General features: G+C 38.5%; 1 protein-coding gene across 5 annotated transcripts; it reads left to right on the forward strand.

Annotated features, from left to right (window-relative positions):
* Positions 1-474: 474 nt before the first annotated feature.
* On the forward strand, positions 475-18,383 carry scarb1 (scavenger receptor class B, member 1). Of its 5 annotated transcripts, XM_042223500.1 has the most exons (14): positions 1,632-2,804; positions 3,934-4,094; positions 6,037-6,178; positions 6,273-6,476; positions 6,619-6,714; positions 6,814-6,929; positions 7,019-7,185; positions 8,601-8,719; positions 12,127-12,200; positions 12,364-12,415; positions 12,560-12,706; positions 14,234-14,284; positions 14,961-15,030; positions 17,535-18,383. In XM_042223500.1, exons 1-14 carry the CDS (start codon positions 2,685-2,687, stop codon positions 17,537-17,539), a joined length of 1,524 nt encoding a protein of 507 aa, XP_042079434.1. In that variant the 5' UTR covers positions 1,632-2,684; the 3' UTR covers positions 17,540-18,383. The 5 variants fall into 5 exon arrangements, with proteins under 5 accessions (XP_042079433.1, XP_042079434.1, XP_042079432.1 ...); XM_042223499.1 differs by lacking the exons at positions 1,632-2,804; positions 14,961-15,030 and adding an exon at positions 475-725; XM_042223498.1 differs by lacking the exon at positions 14,961-15,030 and having other exon boundaries at positions 2,197-2,804.
* Positions 18,384-23,616: the final 5,233 nt, after the last annotated feature.

The following is a 23,616-nucleotide window of genomic DNA, read 5'->3' on the forward strand; positions in this document are numbered from 1 at the left end:
TATGAATGTGTGTGAATGTTAGATAGAAAGAACTTATGTAGAAAACACACAGAAAAAAGAGTATTGTATGTGTAAGTATGTATGAGGCAAGTTGTATAAAGCACTTAGAGTGCTCAGATATCATAGTAAAGTAGTATATGGGAACCAGTCCATTTAACATGTTATATATTCTTTTCTTTTTAATAAAATTGCAAGAATTACAAACTTCAACTTTTTTCATTTGTCACTAGGGTAGAGTATTTTTTGCAGAATTGTGAGGTGAAATGGATTTAAACTATTTTGGAACAAGGCTGCAACATGGAAAAATGTGGAATGTGAAGTGCTGTCAATACTTTTGGGATGCACGGTATTTTTTGCATTTTTTTCCATATATTTTTTGTAGTTCTCTTAAAGTAGTGAAGATGTGCATATACAAGGAGGGGTGTGGTCTAAACTCAAGCTGTTCACTCAACTGCTATTTCCTTTGAATACATCACTACCAGTGGCTCGGCTTTAAAACACCACACACTCATTCAGCCTGTTGGCTTGCAGACTCAGAGGCAAGAGGAGCAAAACAGTGTCTTCTTTTATTATCAGACACCACTGATCATTGCTAAGAAGCAACCATGGCCATCAATAAATCCAAAGTAGCTGTTGGATTTATAGTGGCAGGCGGTCTGACTTTGATTTTTGGGGCAATTTCTGTAATTGTGGGACCAACAGTAATAAGCAACCAAGTTGTGAAGGTAAGTATTATCGTTATGTGAATACTTCAGAGTTTTATAATCAGGTTGCTCTGTTTATTTCCTGTTCCATTTTAATTTCTTTGTCTTTTTTCTTTTGCTTAAGCGAATATAAATTCTTGTTTTTCTTTATTTTGCATAAAGGCAAAGCTTCATCACAAAAGATTTAGTTAGACTCATTCAGGTTGACATTTGCAGGTATAGCAACCATCTTATTGTATATGGAGTGTTTAAATAGCTTATCTATTATCTACAAAGAGCACTTGTCTTTGACTAGCTATTTATTGTGTCAGGTATTTGCATATATAGTCTGTTTACTCCTATTAACATTTTATTTAACAAAAAAATAAAATACCAATGTTTCACCAATGATGAACCAATGATTCCAAGCATGAAGGTTGCAGACATCATGGCACTGACTTCTGATCTGTTAGCTGAATGTTCACATGTCCAGACTACAGTTATCTATTTTAGATACACATATGTGCAGGTATATGTGTATGTATATGTATACATATGTATATTTAGTGTGTACATGTGTGTGTGTCTGTGTGCGTATACATGTCTATACTTATAGATACTTATAGATATCTATTACTTACATAGTAATAGTAGCAGTAGAAGAGTTAAATTTCTTGCATATTTCAGGAACCCTCTATCCATAATCACATACTGTGTATGCTACCGTTGTATATAGTGTATTATCCTCCTTATTTTGTATTTGTTTGTATTTTATTTGTATTTTTGTATTTTTCTCCTGCTATTTGTACCTGAGCTGAGGTAGTGCACAAATTTCCCCGCCATGGGATCAATAAAGTCTTATCTTATCTTATCTTATCTTATCTTATCTTATCTTATCTTATCTTATCTTATCTTATCTTATCTTATCTAGATGCAATGATATTTCCAGTAAAACCTCTGAAAACGAAACAAAGGAGGCTCTTAAGTGTTCTTAAAAACTGCTTCAAACACGTTCTTATATCTGGACCCACTGCTTTATCTAAATGAGGCAGAAATCTTTTTGGCAGGAGATTGAACCTCATGTGAGCTTTTATAGACCATCCATTCATCCATTCTCTTCCGCTTATCCAACTCAGGTCAGGGTCGCAGGGTCGCTCGAGCCTGTCCCAGCTTCCATAGGGTGAGAAGCAGGGTACACTCTGCACAGGTTGCCAGCCTAACACATAAAAACAGCATCTGGTATTCCCGTGCGGTATCCCATCCATGTGCTGTCCAGGCCCGACGCTGCTTAATATTCAGGATAAGCTATAAGCCATAGCACCCCGTTGCCTCACAGCAGGAAGGTCCTGAGTTTGGTTAATAAAAAAAATCCCCAAATGCAATACTTGATCTGAATATTAAAATTTTAACATTAAAGTAGAATTATAGATGAAAGGTGGCAAAAATATTTTTCCTTGAAGAATATCAAATAAATCAGAATAAAAGTATGTAACCACAGACTGTCTTTGAAATTGGACTTGAATGGTACAATAATATGGTTACTTCCGGCGCCCCTCTTGTGTGGCAGCCTGTTACAGGAGCTCTGCTCATTTCTGAGCCCTTTCCTATTTTCCTCCTTTAATACTAAAGTAAATTTAAGAATACACTATGCCTACAGCATACCAAAAGCTCTTGCCACTTGGGAGATATCTTGAAAGATCGGGCAGTTACTTAATCTTTTACTTATGGCCCGATATAGAGAGCGGGAACTCCATTTCCCAGAATCCTCGGTAGGCGTGTCAAACAGAGCAAATACAGCGACAATAAAAGCAGGTCAGAACATCATCGATTAGAGAGATGAGCGACCCGCAGAGATCTCAGAGGAATGTACGTTTAATTATAAGTTTTGTTTCATGCCGAGACTCTGGTGGAGTCATTAAGCTGACTCCGTTTATCTTTACCGACAAAAAGTGCGGACACGGACAAAACAAAGCTACGAAGACTCACTGACAGCCTGTCAATATGGCAATTAAACGACCTAAAGTTGCTATTGGATTCATAGTGGCAGGTGTGCTGATGGTGCTTTTCGGCACAATTATGTGTTTTGTGGTGCCATTAGTCATCGACGACCAAATAGTAAAGGTAAGAAACGTCCTGACACGGATAGTTAGCATGTTTTACACATGTGCTTGTATGTGCTGAGTCAAGCAAGATTCACCTTTAATCGTACCCGAGGACTTAAGTACTTCAAAGAGCCTCCAGAGTTAACCAGTAAATGATAACAGGCGCGTGCAGATAAGCTAATCAGTAAATGCATGTAGTCAGATTAAGTAACAATGCTAATAGCTCCGGAAAAACTTTCTGAGGCTTTTAAAGAGTCAAGCATGCCCAATGTTAGTAAAATGATTTGATTAACTAACTAAACTATTATTGGTAATGTCATTTATTTCCATATTAAAAATCACAACAGGCGGAGGTTTTTCAACTTTCCTTTCACTCAATATATCCCAGTAAAACGATACAAGTAATATTATTATTTAAATAATGTGCAGAACAGGAAAAAATACGTGCAAAAGTATTGCCTACTTCCTTAGTTTGCTTTATTTCTGTTGTCAGTTTACAGTGCTGCTTTTTCCCGTTAGCAGCGAACTCTGTAAGTTGTAGTTGGTTCCCTTTTGAGTTGAACTTTGTAGTTGGGGCACATGCAGACACGCTGTCATCCTACCCTGTTTGAGCTAAATATGAGGCTACAAAACATAAACATGGTGAGAAATACAGCATTTCTACATACCAGGTGTTTGAACTGTACTGCACTATCAAAGACTGGATGTATTTAATAATTTTATTTTCATTTTTCACATAGAAAAATCCAGAAAGCATAGTTACATAGTGTTTTTACTTTCTAACTAATCACTCAACGTGCTCAATTTAGTAATTGCATAAGGAGCACCACAAAGAAGTATTCTTAAAAGGAATAGATTCATATCATATTTGTAGGAACATTTGTGACTATAACAAACCTAAATGTAAATAATAGATTAAAATCGGAATGAAATATAATGTTGTGTAACTTTTAAGATGATGAACCACAATCTCAGGATTTGGGACCTTTTAGGTAAATAAATTAAAATAAGAAAAAAGTAATTTGAAGGTGTCCCCTTGAATTTAGTTTTTTTTTTTTCTCTCTATTAGTTTGTGAAAATGTATAAAAACCTTAATGAAGAAATGCTCATTCTTTTGCTTTTGTTTTTTTTCCTCTCTTTCACATCAGCACACAGTAATTGATCCAAAGAATGATCTCACATACACCATGTGGAAAGACATCCCTGTGCCGTTCTTTATGTCAGTCTACTTCTTCAATGTCCTCAATCCTGCTGAGATACTGAAAGGAGAAAAGCCGATGGTGGAACAGAGAGGACCTTATGTTTACAGGTACACAATTTATCTCCTGAGGACTTGTGCTCAACCTTAACTATCAGTTAAAAACTTTAAATTGTTGGATACTTAAACTTCAATGAAGTTTGCTCCAGTGAAACTCCAAATGGACTTATTTTTTTGTAATAAAGTTAGATTCATAAAATTAATAATTTATTAATAAATTAGAAATTTTATTAATGGTATAATATGGTATAATATGTCCCAGAAAGCTCCTGTTTATAAAAAATGTAAAAAAATTAAAGATCCATTTTACTGGAAGGAACTTCATTGGTAAACTGGAGCTAAGTAAATGGCCTGTATTTATATAGCGCTTTTCTAGTCCGTAAGGACCCCAAAGCGCTTTACACATCCAGTCATCCACCCATTCACACACACATTCACACACTGGTGATGGCAAGCTACATTGTAGCCACAGCCACCCAGGGGCGCACTGACAGAGGCGAGGCTGCCGAACACTGGCACCACCGGGCCCTCTGACCACCACCAGTAGGCAATGAGTGAAGTGTCTTGCCCAAGGACACAACGACCGAGACTGTCCGAGCCGGGGCTCAAACCGGCAACCTTCCGATTACAAGGCGAACTCCCAACTCTTGAGCCACGATCGCCCTTGACTATGATTATGATAGCATAGTGTACGTTGGCTAGATGACGCTGGGTCGAAGGTTGTTGTACAGGTTATTATGAAACTAGACTCAGTCAGTGCTCCAGCTGTTCATGTTTTGTGCATTGTTTCTGGATTTGAAATCTTTCTAGCTATTTTACTAATTCACGATATTGTTAATTTTGTGCATTAAGTAGACCTTGAGTGTTTTTAAAGACACCAGCAAAAGAAATGTATTATTAATGTCATTAATAGTGACTGCTTAACTGCTTTCTACAGACTTATTACTGTTCTAGGAGTTTACATCCTTTGCTACAATTTAAAACAAAAAAACAAACGCATTTTTTTTGTTTTAGATTGCAACAGGATCTCTTTTACAACTTCATCTTAAATAATCAATTTTTGCTCCTTTTTGCCTTTTAAGAAACTGGTTGAGGAATCGGTGGTTCGATATTAATTGCAACTATTGTCACCTACAGATCTCGTTGAATGCCATTCATCAGTATAACAGATAACATTAAACTTAAGCCTAACCCAATTTAACCAAAACTTAATCTTTTTCTTCTAAACCTAGAACGTAGAAGTGAAAACTAATTTTAGAAGTGTAAACAATTTTAAACAAGTGTTATAAGCGTGAGCTACAATTTATATCCGTCCAAAAGGTGTTTAAGAATTAATTTTTTTTTTTTTTTAAATATATGGCTAAACTTTTTTTTTTTTTTTAACATATTGTAATATGACAGTGAGCATGTTTCAGTCCAAAGTTTTGGTCATGTCCACAAGAGCATGTGTTCACCTTTTGGGATTTGAAAGGGGGGGGGAGAGGAAGCATTCTGGAAGGATGTGATTCTTATTTAAAGGAGAGAGGTTGCAAATGGTAGACCACTTCAGACTTTTCTATTGAAAACAACTATCAGGACATTCCAGAAATAAATTAAAATGATTTGGCTGCAACAACCTGAGACACCAGAAGAGCTTTTTATTTTTTATGGTTTGTTTTCTTTTCTGTGTCTGATGTTTTAAGGTCTGTCAATTTTTGACTTTCTCAGTCCACGAGGGCCGGTATCCCTGCAGGTTTTAGATCTCACCCTGGGTCAACACACCTGAATCACATGATTAGCTCATTACCGGGCCTCTGGAGAACTTCAAGACATGTTGAGAAGGTAATTTATCCATTTAAATCAGCTGTGATGGATCAAGGAGACATCTAAAACCTGCAGGGACACCGGCCCTCGTGGACTGAGATTGGGGACCCCTGCATTAAACCCTTAAGATGTGTGTACAGAGGTGGACTTGAAGCACAGGTTTTGAGTGGACATATTACCTTTCTTCCAGAAAGCAGTGTCAGAAGGAAAACATTACATTCCATCCCAACGGTACAGTGTCCTACAGGGAATACAGACAGTACCACTTCGAGCCCTCCATGTCTGCTGGGAACGAGTCTGATGTTGTCACAATTCCAAACATGTTGGTGTTGGTAAGACATTGTTGCCACCTCCTCACTTCTTGATTGGTTCAATAATTTCCTCAGTTTTCTGCTTTTTCACAGCCTGTGGCTTCTGTAATTTTAGGGTGCATCAGTGATGATGGAAAACTTGCCCTATGTACTGCGCCTCATGATGAGTGCAACCTTTAAAACTTTTAAAGAAGGTCCCTTCCTGACCAAGCCTGTAGGGGAGCTTATGTGGGGTTATGACAGTGGACTGGTGGATTTTCTAAATCAATACCTGCCAGGAATGATTCCCACATCAGGAAAATTCGGCCTCTTTTCAGAAGTAAGTATTAGAAATGCTTCGTTATCCTCTCTATCTGATTACTATGAGCATAATAGGTTCAGTTTAAGGAACAGATTTGTCTCTTGCATGAAATTTCTTTGAGCAGGTAAAGAAAGGTGTCTGCCTTTTATGCTTTCTTTAGTTCAACAACTCCAACACTGGCCTGTTCACAGTCTTTACTGGAAAAGATGACATTAGAAAAGTCCACAGAGTCGACTCTTGGAATGGTCTGACCGAGGTATGATGCCAGCAGATTGTGTTTTGTTGCTGTTGGTTTTTTTTGTTTTTTTCCTTCCCCTCACACCACTGTAACTGGCCTCTTTCTCTTTGGTGACAGCTGCCATACTGGAGGACTGCTCAGTCTAACATGATCAATGGAACAGCTGGGCAGATGTGGCCTCCTTTCATGACGAAAGAGAGCACTTTGCCTTTCTACAGCCCTGACGCGTGCAGGTAAAATGCTTTGCAGAATTGTACTTTTTTTCCCCCTCAGTTCTGCCTCTCCCATTATTCCTTCATATATTTACCCATTGTTTTTCCAGGTCTATGGAGCTGGTTTATCAGCGTCCTGGAGAGATGAAGGGGATCCCTCTATATCGATATGTTGCACCCAAGACCCTTTTTGCCAATGGGACGGATTATGCTCCCAATGAAGGCTTCTGCCCCTGTAGACAGTCTGGACTCCTCAATGTTAGCAGTTGCCGCCACAGTGAGTAATGATGATGATCAGTGTAGGCGAAATAAATATTCAGTCCATCACAGCATTCCCAGAGGTTATTAGAAAGACCTACCACTACCCATTTCTTTAGATTTTGAAAAAAAATATATAAAATGTGTACGATAGTTTTTGAAGTCTGGGGTGTTGAAATCCCAAATTTAGATTCATCACTCCATGAAACCTGTTGCCACTGATTTTCAGACAGCTCATGGTCCAGATGTATTTCTTAGGTCCCATGTAAGGTCTTTGCTGGATTTTCCCCCCCTATTTCATGGGGGCATGACTTTCAGATAATGATCGTCTGCTGTCGAGTCTTTTTTTGTTCTTCTTTTTTTTTAAACCCTGATATTTTTTTTTCTTATTTTGTCCTGTCCAGTTTCCTTTATAGGAACTCACTACACTCAAGTTAGTATGCCAAGGCTTATTAACTTTTCAGTTAATACCACTTTGTGAATCACCTTGATGGCACAAAACTATGCACTGATAAAAATGCTAGACCTTTTGGAATTTTTCATAGATTCATCTAAAGAAATTTCTGGAACAATTTATGTTATTTTTTTATTTTTTTTCACAGGCTCTTGGTAATAAAATTCTTAAAGATAGAATTTTAAAAAGAACGCAAAAATTTATTTATTTTTTGTCCACGAAAATAAAAACTGCCAGTTTTGAAACCCGAGGCAACAAGGGAAATGGCTACCAAAAACAACGCTGTGGTCCCGGAATCTGATCTAGCAGCAGGTGTATATAGTTGCCTTCACATCCACCTTCGTTGTAGCCTTTATGTCACATACTCATTATATCGCAGGACGCTCAGCTGCGTTGCTATTATGATGGCCACGCACATTCGGTGGTACTCGATTGTAGTTGAAAATAGTCGATAAGAGCAGGTACTAATGGAAAAGGGGCTAAAGCTAATCGTTCTGTTGTGCTTCAAAACAGTGTTACAACCATGTGAGCTGGCTTTTTCTGGTGGTTCTCAACAATTGGAGCAATTTCAAGCATTTTCATGCAAGGTTAGGCATTGCATGAAAATGCCTAAAAACCTAATAAGTTTCCAAAAATTATTGTCCCTTTGGCTAACGCTGCTGAAATATTGTTCATTTACTCTTGCCTCATATTGTAAGGTAAAGACCCCACAATAATACAAAGAAAACCCCAAAATCAACTTGTGATTGCCGTGTTCACATCTTCACAAACAAACCACACCAAGTGGGAAAACAAACCAATTTCATTGAAACAGGCTAAACAACACCACAGGTGTGGAAAAAATCCTTAACTAAACCAATGCGATCTTAGAGATATGGCAGGGATTGCCAACAAGCCATGAGTTGTGAGTGTACTTGATAGATTTTTTTCTTTTTTCAATGGTCCAGTTAATTAATGTTGCCATTCTTTGAACATTTTAGACTCTCCAGTCTTCATCTCTCATCCTCACTTCTTTAATGCTGATCCTGTGCTGCTGGACTACGTGCAGGGTCTTAATCCCAGTGAGGAGAAGCACGGCCTCTTCATAGACATTCACCCAGTGAGTATACAGCACACACACCACAGTGTGTACAGTTGGTCATCATAATTTTGATTCAAAGCTCATAGGTTAGCAATGTTTTCTATTGATGCAGTAGTTATTTGTGGGCTTTTTTTTGTTTCTCTTTGTTCTGTTTTTTAAACTCATCTCTTCCCATTGCTTATTAGAAATGGTGTGTATATACTTAATTTATGCTTTCATGTTACTGTGAAGACTCCAACTTAAGCTGCAACTCTTTTTAAATTTGATTTTATTTTGGAACAGACCCACTTGCAAGACTCGCAAGTGAAAGTGCATTTGTGATCAATGAAAAGTGTGTAACATTTTGTAACTGGCTTGTATTTAAAATGAATGTCATTAGTCTGCAATATTGTTGTAAGGATATTAGAAGTCAGCCCCATTGTCCTTGAAACCTGCTGTGATCATGAGTGTAGCTGGACTCTTGCATATCATAGACCTTCTGTTATTTGTCAAGTTTTATGGCACAGAGAGAAGCATGTAGGGTGCATTTTGACCTATAAGAGGCCATCCTGATGGCAAATTTGTGGAAGAATTTAGTTAAAGGTTGTATCGTACCATTATCACTTACATCCAACTGTTTTTGTTCTTTTCTACAATACAAGACCAAGTCTGTCACCTTCTCAGTCTTCCTCAAACACTTAAAGTTAGTTTCCTTATCACATTGCAATCATTCAGTCATCACTAATGCAAAATAGCAGTGATAAAGCGGTAAGCTAAGGGGATGAGGTTTAAAGTTAATGTTTATTTTTCTGGATGGTAAAGCAATAGGGAAATTGATATGTAGTTTTATTACTGTACAGTCACGCAGTAACCTGTGTGCTACAGTACAGAAAAAGCCAATGACTGATAAGACTAAAAAGATATTCCCATGTGTCATTCCTTATGCAACTCTGCCTGTGTAAAAATCACATGCAGTGTTTTTAGTGATAGCTGTGGTTGTGATAAGGTAATTGGAAATTTGATTATTTCTCCATGTTATCTATTGCTTCAATAAAATAAAAAAATCTCAGTTGATACAGAAATGATTTTTGCTTCATAGATTAAACCTTACAACATTGTTCAGTCAATTCCATCAAGCCCACGTTGATATCGAGTTAATGATAAAGGGACATCAGTCGGCATGGGGTTCCATTAAGTATAGTGTTTAGTTTTTTGTTTTTTTTGGTTTGTTTTTTTGTTGTGACTAAGAGTGTAAGTTTTGAAAACAAGAAACGGTACTTTCTTCATCTAAAGATGAATTTATATAAGAACAAAGACATTTATAGGCCATCTTCTGGGCTAAGACTGCGGTTTACTGGTAAAGTAGATCGGGAAAGGCAATACTGCACCTGTGAAGAGTCACTCTTTACTTAAGGCCCCATGTTATTTAAGAGCAAAGATAGTGATTTGATAAACATACAAAAAGTTATTTATTAAAATATCTTAATGAAAAAACAATTAACAGTATATTGACAGGCAAAGAAGTCTGCAAGAGCTTGAAGTCTGCATTTTCACTGCTGAGTGATTCTCATGATTTGTGAGGTTTTGCTCAATTTGATGGATTCATTAGATAATTTGCATTTGTCACCATTTGCTGATGCTGATTACATTTTAATCAAAGACATAATTGAACTCTTCCTTATTAGAAAATATTGTTTTTATAATTTTGTAAGAAAATGACATAATAGTTTACAATAAACAAAAATGAGCATTTAATAAAACTAACTCTAAAGCATGTTTTCACTTTAAAAAAGTATGTTTTTCTTTATTACTGATGAGAGATTTTTGCAAATCAGATTTTTATTTCATTCATTATGAAAAGATATACACATTTTTACATTTGAAGTCATTTACGCATTAAGTTATTATAATCAACTTTTAAAAATTGCATTGCCTTTAACCTTTATTGCTAATGTTAAATGTTGAGTTTGCTAAAACACTGCCACTGGTACAGTTTGTTCTTGAATTCCTAATACAGTCTTTTTTCTATAACGGTCATTAAGATAAGGTAATTGGAAATTGGGCTATTCCTGTATAACTGCTGTTGTTTGTCAGTTAAAGGGTTATTAAAAACGTTCTATGATGCCAATAAAAAGTCAGTATTGATAGTGAAAGAGTTTTTACTGTCCGGATAAAAGCTCACAAGATGTTCAGTGGATTTCAGCAGGGCAACATTCACACTTAAGTTAATAATTAAGAAACATCAGATGGCTTGGGAATTTTATGGCTCTATCATACGATGGAGCCAAGTATCCTGACTCTTGAACATGGCACTGAGGACACTGGTTTTATCTCTTAGTTTTCTTCTCTTTCTCTCAGTGCCAGAAATTTGAATCTTTTTGGTACATTTAGTTTGTGCTGACATAAAATATCAAGGAAATGATAGGGAACTCGTGTGTGTGTGTGTGGTATTTTTACCAAAGTAAATGAGACACATGACTTGACTTGACACTATAACTTGAGCATTACAATAAAATGTATGGCACTCATTTCTGTCATACATGTATATTATGCACATTTTTCTTTTAGATCTTCTGTTCTGTTTTGGCTCTGCCAACAGCTGCATTCCTATTGTCTATCCTCAGCTGTCGTCTTTCTCCTGCCTTCAGCCCATATTAACTTTTTATCAGAGCCACATGTCTGGAAGTGAACTTTGTAGTTTGTTTTATGGACACATTGAGCTAAAATCTCTTGGAAAAAATGTCAATAAAAGATGAGAGAATTGTGTACAGCAGTAGATTAAAATATTTTAAAAGTTTAGCTAACTCACAAAATGTAATAGAAAAGCTGGACCATATTTATTTATTTTGCTTTTCAAAGCTGATTCGCTACAAATCACTGCAATCTGTCAGCTGTGCTGTTGAGCTAATTGTATTACACTTCTTTTAGTGAGGAGACTTTTTTTCAGTGTGTATAGAACTATGGATTTTTTTTTTTTAAAGTGTAGCAGACATGTTTTCTCCTTTCAAGCACGTCTTTTCATGTAGAGTAAAGCAAGTCTGTGCCCAGGCTACATGTAATTTCCTGTGGGTTCAAAAAGTAAATGGTTGCTTTCAGCTTCAGGTTACTATGCAAAATGTCCTGTACTGGAAATGGCTTGTAGGCTCACCCACATTGAGTTCAGCAAAGCTTTTAAAGTTAAAATCACTTGAGGCCATTTTGTAGAGATAAAAAAAATAAATAATATGAAGCTAAAAGTGAACAGCAGTTATGTGCATCCTCCCTCAGATGAACCAGTCAAACAGAACATTTCCTCCTTGAGTTTATTGTTAAAATTATATGTGACCATATCTTTAATTGCTACCTGGAGATTTGCATGTTCCAGCACATTTATGGTGTTTGAGGTATAATTCCCTCCTTTTTTATTCCCAGTGTGAGATCTGTATATTTTTGTTGTCTACTTGCAGCAAACGGGTGTCCCTCTGAATGTGTCCATCCGCCTGCAGCTCAACCTCTACATGAAAAAAGTCTCAGGAATTACGTAAAGAACTATTCCCTTAACTACTATCACGCCAGAGACATTGTCATGTATTGTTTTATATGTTGTGATCATTAAATATGAAAGGGTCTTAGATATTTCCTGCCTTTCTTACCATTTGCTATGTAACCTTGGAGTGTAAAGTTGAATGTCCTTGTCCTTCTAGTGAAACTGGAAAGATTTCTGATGTGGTGATGCCTATGATCTGGTTTGAGGAGGTGAGTTATTAATGATATAGATGATGTAGTGTCTTTACATCTATTCTTCTGCAATTTTTTTTTTTTTGCACAAACAGATTAAAATTCTACAGAATGGTTCTGTGTGGATTAAAATGTTGTAAGTGTTTTATTTATCCTCTTCAGAACGGATATATTGATGGCCCAATCGTCAATACGTTCCGTACAAACTTGGTGGTTCTACCTACTGTTTTGGAATACCTACAGTACATCCTCATAGGGCTTGGTCTGGCAACCATCATCATCGCTGCTGTAGTGTATCGCAAAGTGAAGGTAAAGCTGCCACACAGGATTCAGGCCAGCATGTTATCTTGTTTAACTGCACGTTGCATTTTGTTATGTTTTTTTTTTATTTATTTTTTTTGTTTTTCTTCCCTACACCAATGAAAGAAAAGGAGTAGGGAAGCATGCCCTGAAGCTGCTCTCATTGAGTTTCAGGATTAAAATTTGTAAATTAGTCAATAAGTAAATAAACAGAGAAAAAGGTAAATTGGTAGTAATTAATAAAGTATCTCGATCAGTTGCACTCACTTCTGCTCCTTTCCTTGCATTCATGTGACAGAATCATTAACTTGGTATCTAACCCCCCCCTCCCCCGTGCGCCCCGACTGACTCGACATCGGGTCATGTTACTGTGGTAACCTCCATCACATTATTAGTATTATGGTCTGTTGATCTTCAAACTAATGCCATGCAAAATATCCGCTATGGCTTAATTAGGTGTGGCACAGTAAACGGTAGTGCTTGTAAGTAAGTAAATTTTTTTTTATATATAGCACATTTCTAGATAAAAGATCACAAAGTGCTTCACAAGGTATAAAACAGTCAAAAGTAAAAAAAAAATGCAATTTTAAAAAGATGTGTTTTTAGCTGTTTTTTAAAAGTAATCACTGAGTCTGCAGATCTTAAGTTCTGAGGAAGAGAATTCCACAGTCTGGCGGCCACAGTAGCAAAAGCTCTATCACCCTTGGTTTTCAGTCTTGTATACTGCATAACAAGTAGGCCCTGATCACAAGACCTCAGGGACCTACTAGGGGCCATAGGGCTGTAAAAGTTCAATGATGTACGCTGGTGCTTGTTCTTGAAGAGCCTTAAATGTCAGAACCAAAATCTTAAAATGGACTCTGAATTCAACGGGGAGCCAGTGCAGCTGTATAAGCAACGGTGTTACATGAGAGTATTTCGATGTTTTTGTCAGAAGCCTTGCTGCAGCATTTTGGACAATCTGCAGACGCTCCAGGGAGTTTTTGTTTAGACATGTAAACAGTGAATTACAGTAGTCCAATCGTGATGAAAGCATAAGGAAAAAAGTCTTGTTGAGTCATCATGTTATATTGTCTTTTGTTTTGTTTTTTTTAATAACAAAAGCAAAAACAAGTAGTTTTTGGATTTGATCGCACATGAAAAGGTAGGTATTGTATTGCCAGATATAAAGCTGCAGCTAATATTTATTTTTTGCTTGCCAATTAAATGTAGACATGGCAGTGTTATCTTACTATTCAACTGTCAGTATAAATTATCATTAATGACAAGCCCCCCCAATTTCTTCATATATTGTATATAAGTATTTATTTCTTATTTTACATTTAACAGTTTAGATAATTGTTTTCCCATTTTGTTAAGGTATGAAAATTGTCACTAGGCTTATGAGAGTCAAGAACGTAGTAGCAACACTGGCCCCAAAACTTTTGTTTGAGCCAAAGTGTACTTACTGAGAAGTTATTAAGTGAGTAGTGGCAGCTGTTAATATCAAACTTAATTTTTTATGTTGTTGTTAATTAATTTTTATTTATTTTGCAGCGGTCTAACTTAAATGTTTCACTGAGCTCCACATTTATCAAGAATGTTGGGGTGTGTAAAACCTTTCACTCATTCAAACCTAAATCGTTTTGCCAGATCAAATGATTATTTGATTTGAACTGTAGTAACTGAATTCATTTTTGGAGTTTTTAAAGACTGATTAGAGTGGAGGGGAAAATATGTGTGTTTTATATCCTGAAATTGGAGAGATTTCCTGCTTTCAGGTTTTTGTTATTAGCATGAAAGTACACACTGAATATAATGGTGTTAACAATCCAAATTTCTTGAAACATTATTGGTTTGAGGTTCTCTGATACGAATACTATGGTTTTGATTTTACAACCTACTTTTTTTTACTTGGATCTTGAAAAAAATCTTTGCATTTGATTTGATAGTTTTTATTAAATTATTATTATTTATAATTCAATGCTACATAAAATTAGAATGATAATCTTCCATGTAAACAAGCTGACAGTGTCCATTTTCATAAGTATCCGATCATTTTAAAAAGACTAACGTAACCAACTGCATGTCCCTTTGATTAATTGCATGGAAATCAAATTATCACCTCAAATGACTCCCTGCATGAATCCTTACAGTATCTCTCTACACAATCTCTAGCAGTCTAATATGAAAAACCCAAATGACTATCAAAATCCCGTTAGCAACCTTCTCTATTTCAATTTTCGGATTGGCTGATTTTTAAGGCAATTTGGTCATCTTTTAGGCAGCCGAGAAAGAGCCAGTAAAAGGCTCACATGGCCTTGAAACAAAGAAGAAAAGTATCAGTACTTCAGGTGGGTGCACACATGCAGGTGAACACATGTACCCTATAAAAGTATTGTTCATTTATGTTGAGAGTTTTTTAAAACCTAGAACACCTTGGCAATAAAAGCACATTTTCTACCTAGACTGAAAAGTTAACTCAAACTATTGTTTTCGACTGAGAGTATTTAGCCGTCCAGTTCAACCACCTTTTTAGGCTTTTACAGCATTGTGATCAGTAAAATACTTCCTGGGTCTAGTTTAAGGAATGATTGTTTGTTTTTAAACCAGGTTTGCTATCAATGTAACCATTCTGTCTCTTACTAACTACAGATGTAAAGAAACCTGTGTGTGTCTTTGTACTTGTTTTAAGCATGTTCATGAGGACCAAAAATTGGCATGCCATTAAACTCTTTAAAGCTTTTTTTTTTTTTTGGAAGAGGGAACACACATCCTTCTCACAGATCTTTAGTAAGTAACGGGTCAGAGGAGAGAGGTGTGAGGGCTGCAGGCAGTCTTTTTGTGTAGGTATGAGCAGATGGGAGGTGTGAATGGTTGTCTTTGAAATTTGCAGTAGGTGTTAAGGTCATCAGGAAGCTGAGGATGGTAAATGGACATATTCTTAGGCTACGTCCACACTAGCCCGGATAGATTTGAAAACGGCGTTTTCGTCTGAAAATGCTCCTCGTCCACACTAGCGTTTCAGTCGTTTTCAGAGTTGTGCGTCCACATTGAAACGGCCGAAAACGCTTGCATCCCAGTCCTGCCCATGCGCAAAAGTGAGTGAGATTTAAAGGATTGGAGGGAAAAAAAAAAGCTATCTGGAGCATGTACAAACTGATATTAATCTTTTTTAGGGCTGTCAAAAGTGAGAGCAATCAAAACAACTGCTGTATAATGCCCTCCGCTATGTTTAATTGGTCACATGACTGCATCACATGACTAAAATGCGTCATCATTTTAGAAAGTCTGCATTTTCGAGCGTCCACACTGTGATGGGACGGCTCCATTTTGAAATGTATGCGTTTTCAAGAGCGTTTCCAAAACGCTGCGTTTTTCCTTGAGGAAAACGCCATCTCAGTGTGGACGGAAGCCAAAATGGAGAGAAAACGATGCGTTTTCAAACGGAAATGCATTAGTGTGGACGTAGCCTTATGTAGCACTTTTCTACTCTCCAGGAGTATTCAAAGTGCTCTATACACACCCATTCACACAAGCACTGTTATCTATACTTTCAGTGCTTTCTAACTGTCATTCATGGATGCATTGGAGAGCAAGTCGGGGTTAGTATCTTGCCCAAAGATATTTGGCATGCAAACTGGGGGAGCCAGGGGTTGAACCAACCTTCCAACCAGCAGCTGACCTGCTCTACCTCCTACAGACAGCTGCAGCCACAGGGGTGGCTGTAGCTGTCTGTCCCAAACTGGGGGCACAGATTTTTCTTAAGCAGAAAACGTATTGGAAGCAACTTGTGGTAAACAGAGATCGTAGAAAGTGAATGATGTTCAATGACTTAAAGCGACTACAGGTGAAATTTATGCTGGAGAAACTACCAATAAGAGCAAAGGATACTACTGATTGACATATGACCTGCTTGTAAATTCATTAAAGGGTCAGATAGGCAGCTTGACCCTGGAAACTCTGCAAGCTACCAGGTGGCAGATTCAAAGTAATCTGTAATTAGTGAATCTAGTGTGTGCAGGGATATGGAGTTCCTACCAGTGTTTGTTCAGGTACATGGCACAATGTTATGGAGCATAAAGGTATTTATTGGCATTTTTGATGTGTTTTATGTCTTCATTTGTGTGTTTTTTTTTTTTTTTTTTTTATTATAGTGTTACAGTGACTTTAATGAAAGTGAAAGGAATAAAAATCAAGTATTTATATTATGTTTTTCCCAACATTACTTATTTGAATCTTTTCCTGGAATTTTTGATTAGGAAAATGCAAAATGTGACCACACTTAGTTTCATTAACACTGTTTTATTTCCCAGTACTAGTACTATTATATTGATGTTTGACCTTATCCAATTTGCAAAATAATAATCCACATCACTGTAGCTGCGGCTACAGTGATGTGGATTATTATTTTGCATTATATTATAGAATATATTTCTTGTGTTTCCTCAGAATATCTCAGTGTGCTTGTCCCAAGCTAGAGGAGGTGGCAAGGGAGAGGAGAGCTGGATGGATAGATGGCAGTGTGTTTGTCAGACGGGGTTTTAACCCTTTGCAGTTGCAGTGGTTACTCTTTTCATATTACTGCTGCCTTGGACTATCCAGAAGAGTCTAATCAGTCATTTATTGCCCAGTTATTGGGGCTGAATGTATACAGTGTCTGCTCAAATGCCACTGGATATTATAAAGTCTTTTATATGGAGTTTTTTTTTTTTTTTTTTTTTTTTCTTCTTCATCCAACCAATTGACGAAATTGTTGATAAATCAAACTTCTAACCTTTTCAGGTTGGCCATGACTAGACCACAGGGTGATTTTATTATTCAACTAATAACCTTTTTTATTTTGTTCCTAACACAGAGTAATCAACCTGACCACAGCAACCTATCGGATGGAATCAAATGTAGTTCAGCTGAAGAGAGGGACTCTCTGCTACAAGATGACATGAACTGAATGATGCGCAAATAAGCCCATCCAGCTGTTGTTGTGGACTTACCAGCATCCTCCAAGTATAATTTAACTGAAACACTGTCACAAGTGGTTTTGCAATTGTGTGTATTTATATACATATTAAGAAGTAAAGCAATAATGTAATCTTTTCATATAGAATAAGATTTATGGAACTCTATAACTCAGTATGTGTTTATGTTCTGGCTGCATGAGTTGAAACTGTTTTGTCTCTCAAGGCAGAACAAGAGAAGATTTGGAAACCACCTTTTTTTTTCCCCCTTTAGTTCAAATCTTCCAAAACAAATAGGCTATTCTTTCCAGTTGCCAGTCTAAACCCATTGAGCCTGTTATGATGATCATCACATTTGAAATGGAACAATTTATAATTTCATAATTTTATGCTTCAGCAGTAATTACTGTGGTGATTATTTATATGGTAACTTGAAAGAAATGTTTTGGTGAGTTAAAAAAACAAAACAAAATAGAACCATCCAACATAATGGTCTTACCTGTGCCATGAAAGCATTTATCTACATTAATTTTTACATGCACTGAGGATTATAGAGAGATGTTGGAACTACTTGTCGAGGCTCAAGCTGTCAAACGTCTGACCACCTGTGAGTCAAGCAGAGCCGATGCACTCCTGTTTCTGTATCGCTGTATTCTGTAAAGCTGTATTTCTTGAAATGTATGAGGATAATGCAGTTTGGTGCAAAGCACCTTCTTAAAAAAAGTTAATAAATTAAAAGAAACATGGCAGTTAAGTATAAATGTGTCCCTGTTGTCATTATGTGGTGTGTTTTTGTTTTTCATATTTGAATTCCAGCTTTTTTTTTTTTTTTTTTTTTTTTTCTCTTTTAATTTATTTTTTGGAAAGGTTATCTATGCTACATGTTGCATGCAAATAGAAAACATTGCCTGAAAAACTCTTAATTTGTCTGCTCCGAATCGCTCTTTTGTGACAGACCAGGTACACAAAGACAGAGCAACAGAAACAATAGGCCCAAAGGTTAGTGATAGCAGTTCTCCAAGAAACCAGTAAAGATTTGGGAATCTGGCTTGTAGTGGTGGACAAGTCAGGACTACCAGGTCCCTATACTATGAAGCTCATGCAACACACCCAGGTTGTCTTTATGTTATCTGAATTCATTTCCCCTAACATTGTTGGTTGGAATAAACGGTCACATGAAGCTGATTATCAAGTTGGTAAGTTAACCAAGGATTTTCCTGGCATGTTCCTCAAACAAGGGTGGTGTTGGCAGCATCTGACCAATCTACAAAAGAGGTATTTTATGAATCATGACTCTTCTTCCACAGGAAAGGACTGCTGCTACCTGTACGAGTGTGACTATTTAGACTTGAGTTTGTTTTAGAATTTAGATTTTATTATATTTATCCCCATTTATTGTTGTGATTTATTATTGCCTTTTTACTGCTCTTTTTAAACGTTTTCATTTGTACTGACTATTGCACTGTAGAGGCTGGTGAGAAACAGCATTTCATTTCATTCTGTCATTTCGTATGGTATTACCCAAACTTCTTGAAGTTGAAGGAAATTGTTTCAGTGACACCTACAACAGAAACATTATCTAGACTGCATGAAAAGAAACACACCTACCTGTTCCTTAAGTTAGGGCAATGAGGGTCCTGGCTGTCCCTGCATCTGTCCTGGTCCCCATGGTATCTAAGCCTGCACCTGTAGCCACTGACAGAGGGAGGGCAGATATTCTCATGCCATTTCACTGGGAGGGGGTGACCAAGGTCTTTCTAGCTACTTGCATTCTAATATCATAGCTTTTTCCAAGATGAGGATGGCTAGGACCCAGCTTAGCCCCACTCTTGTACCTATTCCAAGGGCAAGGGTGGTCGAGTTCCAGCTCACTTTTGCCTTTTCCTAGAGTGAGGAGGGTTAAGACCCAGCTTAATCCCAAGCCCATACCAACTCCAAAGGTGGGCCAAGTAAGATCTGGCTTAAACTTACCTGATTCCAGAGTGAGGACAGCTAAGATCCAGTCTTCCTCAGCACCCACATCTATTCAGTGCGGAAGGCTAGACCCTAACAACAGCCCCAACTGACAGAGGAAATGGATGGATATTCCCACAGTCCTAACCCAGCCTCTAGAGTCAGCTATGAGCCCAGCAGAGCTCCAGCCTCCCCCAGATCTTCCTGAGTCTTCTCCAGAAGACTACTTCTTCCAGAGAATCCTCCAAAGTGCCCTCCAGCACCTCCAGAGAATCCTCCAGTGTCTCCAAAGAACCTCAAGCCAAAGCCTAAACTGGAATCCAAGGGTTCTGAGCCTCTGGCCAAAGCCCTTGTTTTTCTTTCCCTCCTCTCCGGCCCCTTTCACCCTCCTGGATCAATGGGACTGTCCTGCTCCTTGTTTTGTATATCTCAGTCTCTGTCTCAGTGTTTGTTTGTTTTCTGTGTTATTTTGATGGTTAGGTTTAGGATTGGAGGTGAGGGAGAACCCAACTATGCTCCACCATCTCTGGCTTTATAACAGTGTGGTGAGCCTTCTGCAGCCAATCAGCACTAAAAATAAATCAGAAAAGGAGAGAGCACATTAATAAGAAAGATTAAGAACTTTTGTTTGACTAGAATTTAATAATAATAATAATGGATTGGATTTATATAGCGCTTTTCAAGGCACCCAAAGCGCTTAACAATGCCATTATTCATTCACTCTTGCATTCACACACTGGTGGAGGCAGCTACAGTTGTAGCCACAGCCGCCCTGGGGCAGACTGACAGAAGCGAGGCTGCCATATCGCGCCATCGGCCCCTCTGGCCAACACCAGTAAGGTAAAGTGTCTTGCCCAAGAACACAACGACCAGGACAGAGAGCCCGGGGATCTAACCGGCTACCTTCCGGTTACAGATACACTTCCCAACCCCCTGAGCCACGGTCGCCCAGGGGGTGACACAATAACAATAACAAGGACTGACATGACGTGGCATGAGATAACTTGGTGTGGGGATGTGGCAACCTAGGCGTGGACCAAGAGGGGGATAATTGAACCAGAGGTGGGGGACTGGAGCGTGGCAGGTAATGTCTAGTGATCACACTGAGGAGAGAGAAGAAGGAAGAAAGGGGTTAGTGTGGCAATGGCTACTGAGTGCAGGAGATGGTGACTATAACTAAACTGACTGCTTACTTGCAGGTGGAGAGAGATGAGCTTTGAGGGGATGTGATGTTAGTTCGGGTGAGCTGAATGGTACGAGAGGGCTGACCTCAGTTCCAAAGGTTCTGATAAGTGGTGGTGGCAGGAGGGCAGGCAGGTGAAGCACTGAGAGATTTCCAAGCGAGGCAGTCAATTATCTAGGAGTGCGGGATGTGGGCTAGAGCCAGAGAAACAAGTCGAGTGAATTTCCAGGGAGCTACAGCACAAGAGAAGAAGGCTAGTAAACTTCATAACGACAAAAGCATAGGTCATAAGAGCCGGATACCAACATTGGATAGTTGACAAACTAGCCGTGAGGGGACGTCAACGTGGTATTTAAGTCTCCCGACCTGATTGTCTCAAAACCAACTCCATTTGTGGAGAACAGGTGAGGGGATGGTGGCCCTGCCCAGGAGCGGATACCAGGTGACTCAGGAGAAAAGTGGAATTTTCCAGCTACTCACCCGGACTGTGACACATAGAGGGTTTGTTTAATAGAGGAAGATTAGATGGACAGTTAAACGTACGTGGTAAATAAAACTCGACATAATCTGTATAGCAATGAAAATGAAAGCCTTGCTTTCAAGAATTTTAACATAGTAGGAGCAGTTTTAGAGAGAAATTAACCCAGTGTTTTATGTCCTCATGAAATGAAGAAGGCAATATAAACCAATTCTATAGGAGGCAGCTCTGCTTATTGGTCCCCATTAAAACAGCAAAGCAGATGCCTCTAATCCAGGGGTCGGCAACCCTAGGCACAAAGGGTTAACTAATGGCACGGCCATAGCTGGACTGGCCATCGGGCATACATGGCCCGATGATTTTTTTTTTTGTAACCGTTTAAACAATGAAAAGTGGTGGATTGGCCAGATGCTGGCCGGTGTGTAAAAATAACTCAGTTGTTTGGTGGTGGCATCGCGGAGCTTCCACAGATTCAGTAACATTAACAAGTGGTGGAGGCCAGCAGGTGGATGAGGGAGATCGGAGGAAGGACGAGGAGAAACCCGAGGCGGCCGCCGGTCAGAGCCTCAGGTGAACTGAACTTCAGGTAAGAAGTTATGACCTGCAGTCTATCTGGTCAGATATAAACCAAGTTTAGGTGGAGTTTATTTTCGTTGTGCTGACCTTTTACAGTCAGTTACAATAACTCTACTGCGTGCTAGCTAGCATGACCGAGTTTCTATACAGCTGGGTGGGTGCTATGATGTTACTGATGTTGAACTTTTTTTAATTCATAAGGTTAGTTAGTAGAGTTGCCACCCATCCAGTAAAAAGATGGAATCCTCCTGCATTCAGAGAAATTATTACGCGTTTCGTGTTGAGCTGAGAGGGGACGCAGTTTGTCCCGGACTTCAGCTAGAATGAAAAAGACACAAAGCTGGAGTTATTCTTTGTCTTTGCTGCACAGCTGCCTCTTCTTCTCTCATTCTCTCACCCTCCCTCTCCTGTTTCTACTTCAATCATGAAACTGATCAATGATCAGCTGATCGGCTTTTCTCTCTTGTTTGTTTATCGCCCACTTTGCGCCAGAAAGAGGAAACCAGCGGATGTCGCGCTAAACAACAGCAGCACGTTTAAGCTTGATCAGCTGTTGTTAGAATTTATTTAATATTAATTTCTAGTATCAGCTGATGTTTGCTGGAGCCACAGCTGTAAAGCTGCTGGTCATGATATGGTTTGGTTATGTGGTGAGAGGGAAACATGAAGATGAAACCAGGAGATGTCCTTACTGAATCATCAGAGCTGAACAGGTGATGGAGAAACAGGTTTACCTTTTAGGTGACATGAATGAGTTGAAGGGAAGTTATGAACTGTTTCTGAGAGACAAATAACACCAGGATCCTTTTTCTAGTAGCTGACAGCTGGTAACTGTGCAGGGGCGGATCTAGCAAAGTTTTGCCAGGGGGCCAGGTAGGGCATTAACAGGGAAAGGGGGGCACAAAGAAATACTTTCTTATTTTCATTTAAAATGTCTGGCTGTTATTAAATAATTATCTGAAGCTTACAACCAAAGTTTTTATCTGATGTAAAATGTATAGAAATCATACATATACCAACAAGACTGTACATCACTGTCACAACAGCGTTTGTTTTCATTCAAAGGCTTTATGGCTTTAATACCTGGTGGGCCGGTCTCTAGTCAAAATGCCCGGGCTGTTTTTGTCCCAGTCCAGCCCTGGGCACGACACACAGTGAATTAATCTGAGAAGGTGCATCAAAAAATAAATGGCCGCGCCAGCGGTGCACATCGCAAATCAGCTCGCATAGACACATTAGTTGTGCCGCTTCTTAATGACGGTATCTTAACTAACAACCCCAAGTACCAGATTCAACTTGTAATTGGCTAAAAATAACTTAGCCTACTGGTGAGGGGGACGTTGTTAGCTTTCCACATTCCGACACTTCAAAAGCTTCAGGAGCTTTCCGCTCAGCACAGCATCAGCACCACGGAAATACACGGATACATCCGTAGACTCGAGACACAATGCATTTTCGGAACTTTCCGGTGTTTGGACCAATGTTTTATTTTCTGATCAAACCAGAAATCTTTAATGAGCAGCTGGATTTGTCTCGCATTAACTGGCTGAGTTAATGCCAGTTAATGCAACATCGAAGCAGCTGGAATCCACAGCTGTGCGTGTTCATGGAGCTTGCATTTTCACCTGCTGGACATCACTACCTGACAAGTTTAACTGTCTTCAGAACATTGCAGAGGCCTTATTGACAGTATTTGGCTCTACATATCTGTGTGAGCAGATTTTCTCTCACATGAGTGTCCTCAGGTAGCCGTCTGAATGCTGGACACTTGGAGACCTGTGTCTCTGAGTGG

Source organism: Haplochromis burtoni, unplaced genomic scaffold, assembly GCF_018398535.1.
Source record: "Haplochromis burtoni strain Fernald_Lab_line unplaced genomic scaffold, NCSU_Asbu1 Contig_113, whole genome shotgun sequence".
Classification (NCBI taxonomy): domain Eukaryota; kingdom Metazoa; phylum Chordata; class Actinopteri; order Cichliformes; family Cichlidae; genus Haplochromis; species Haplochromis burtoni.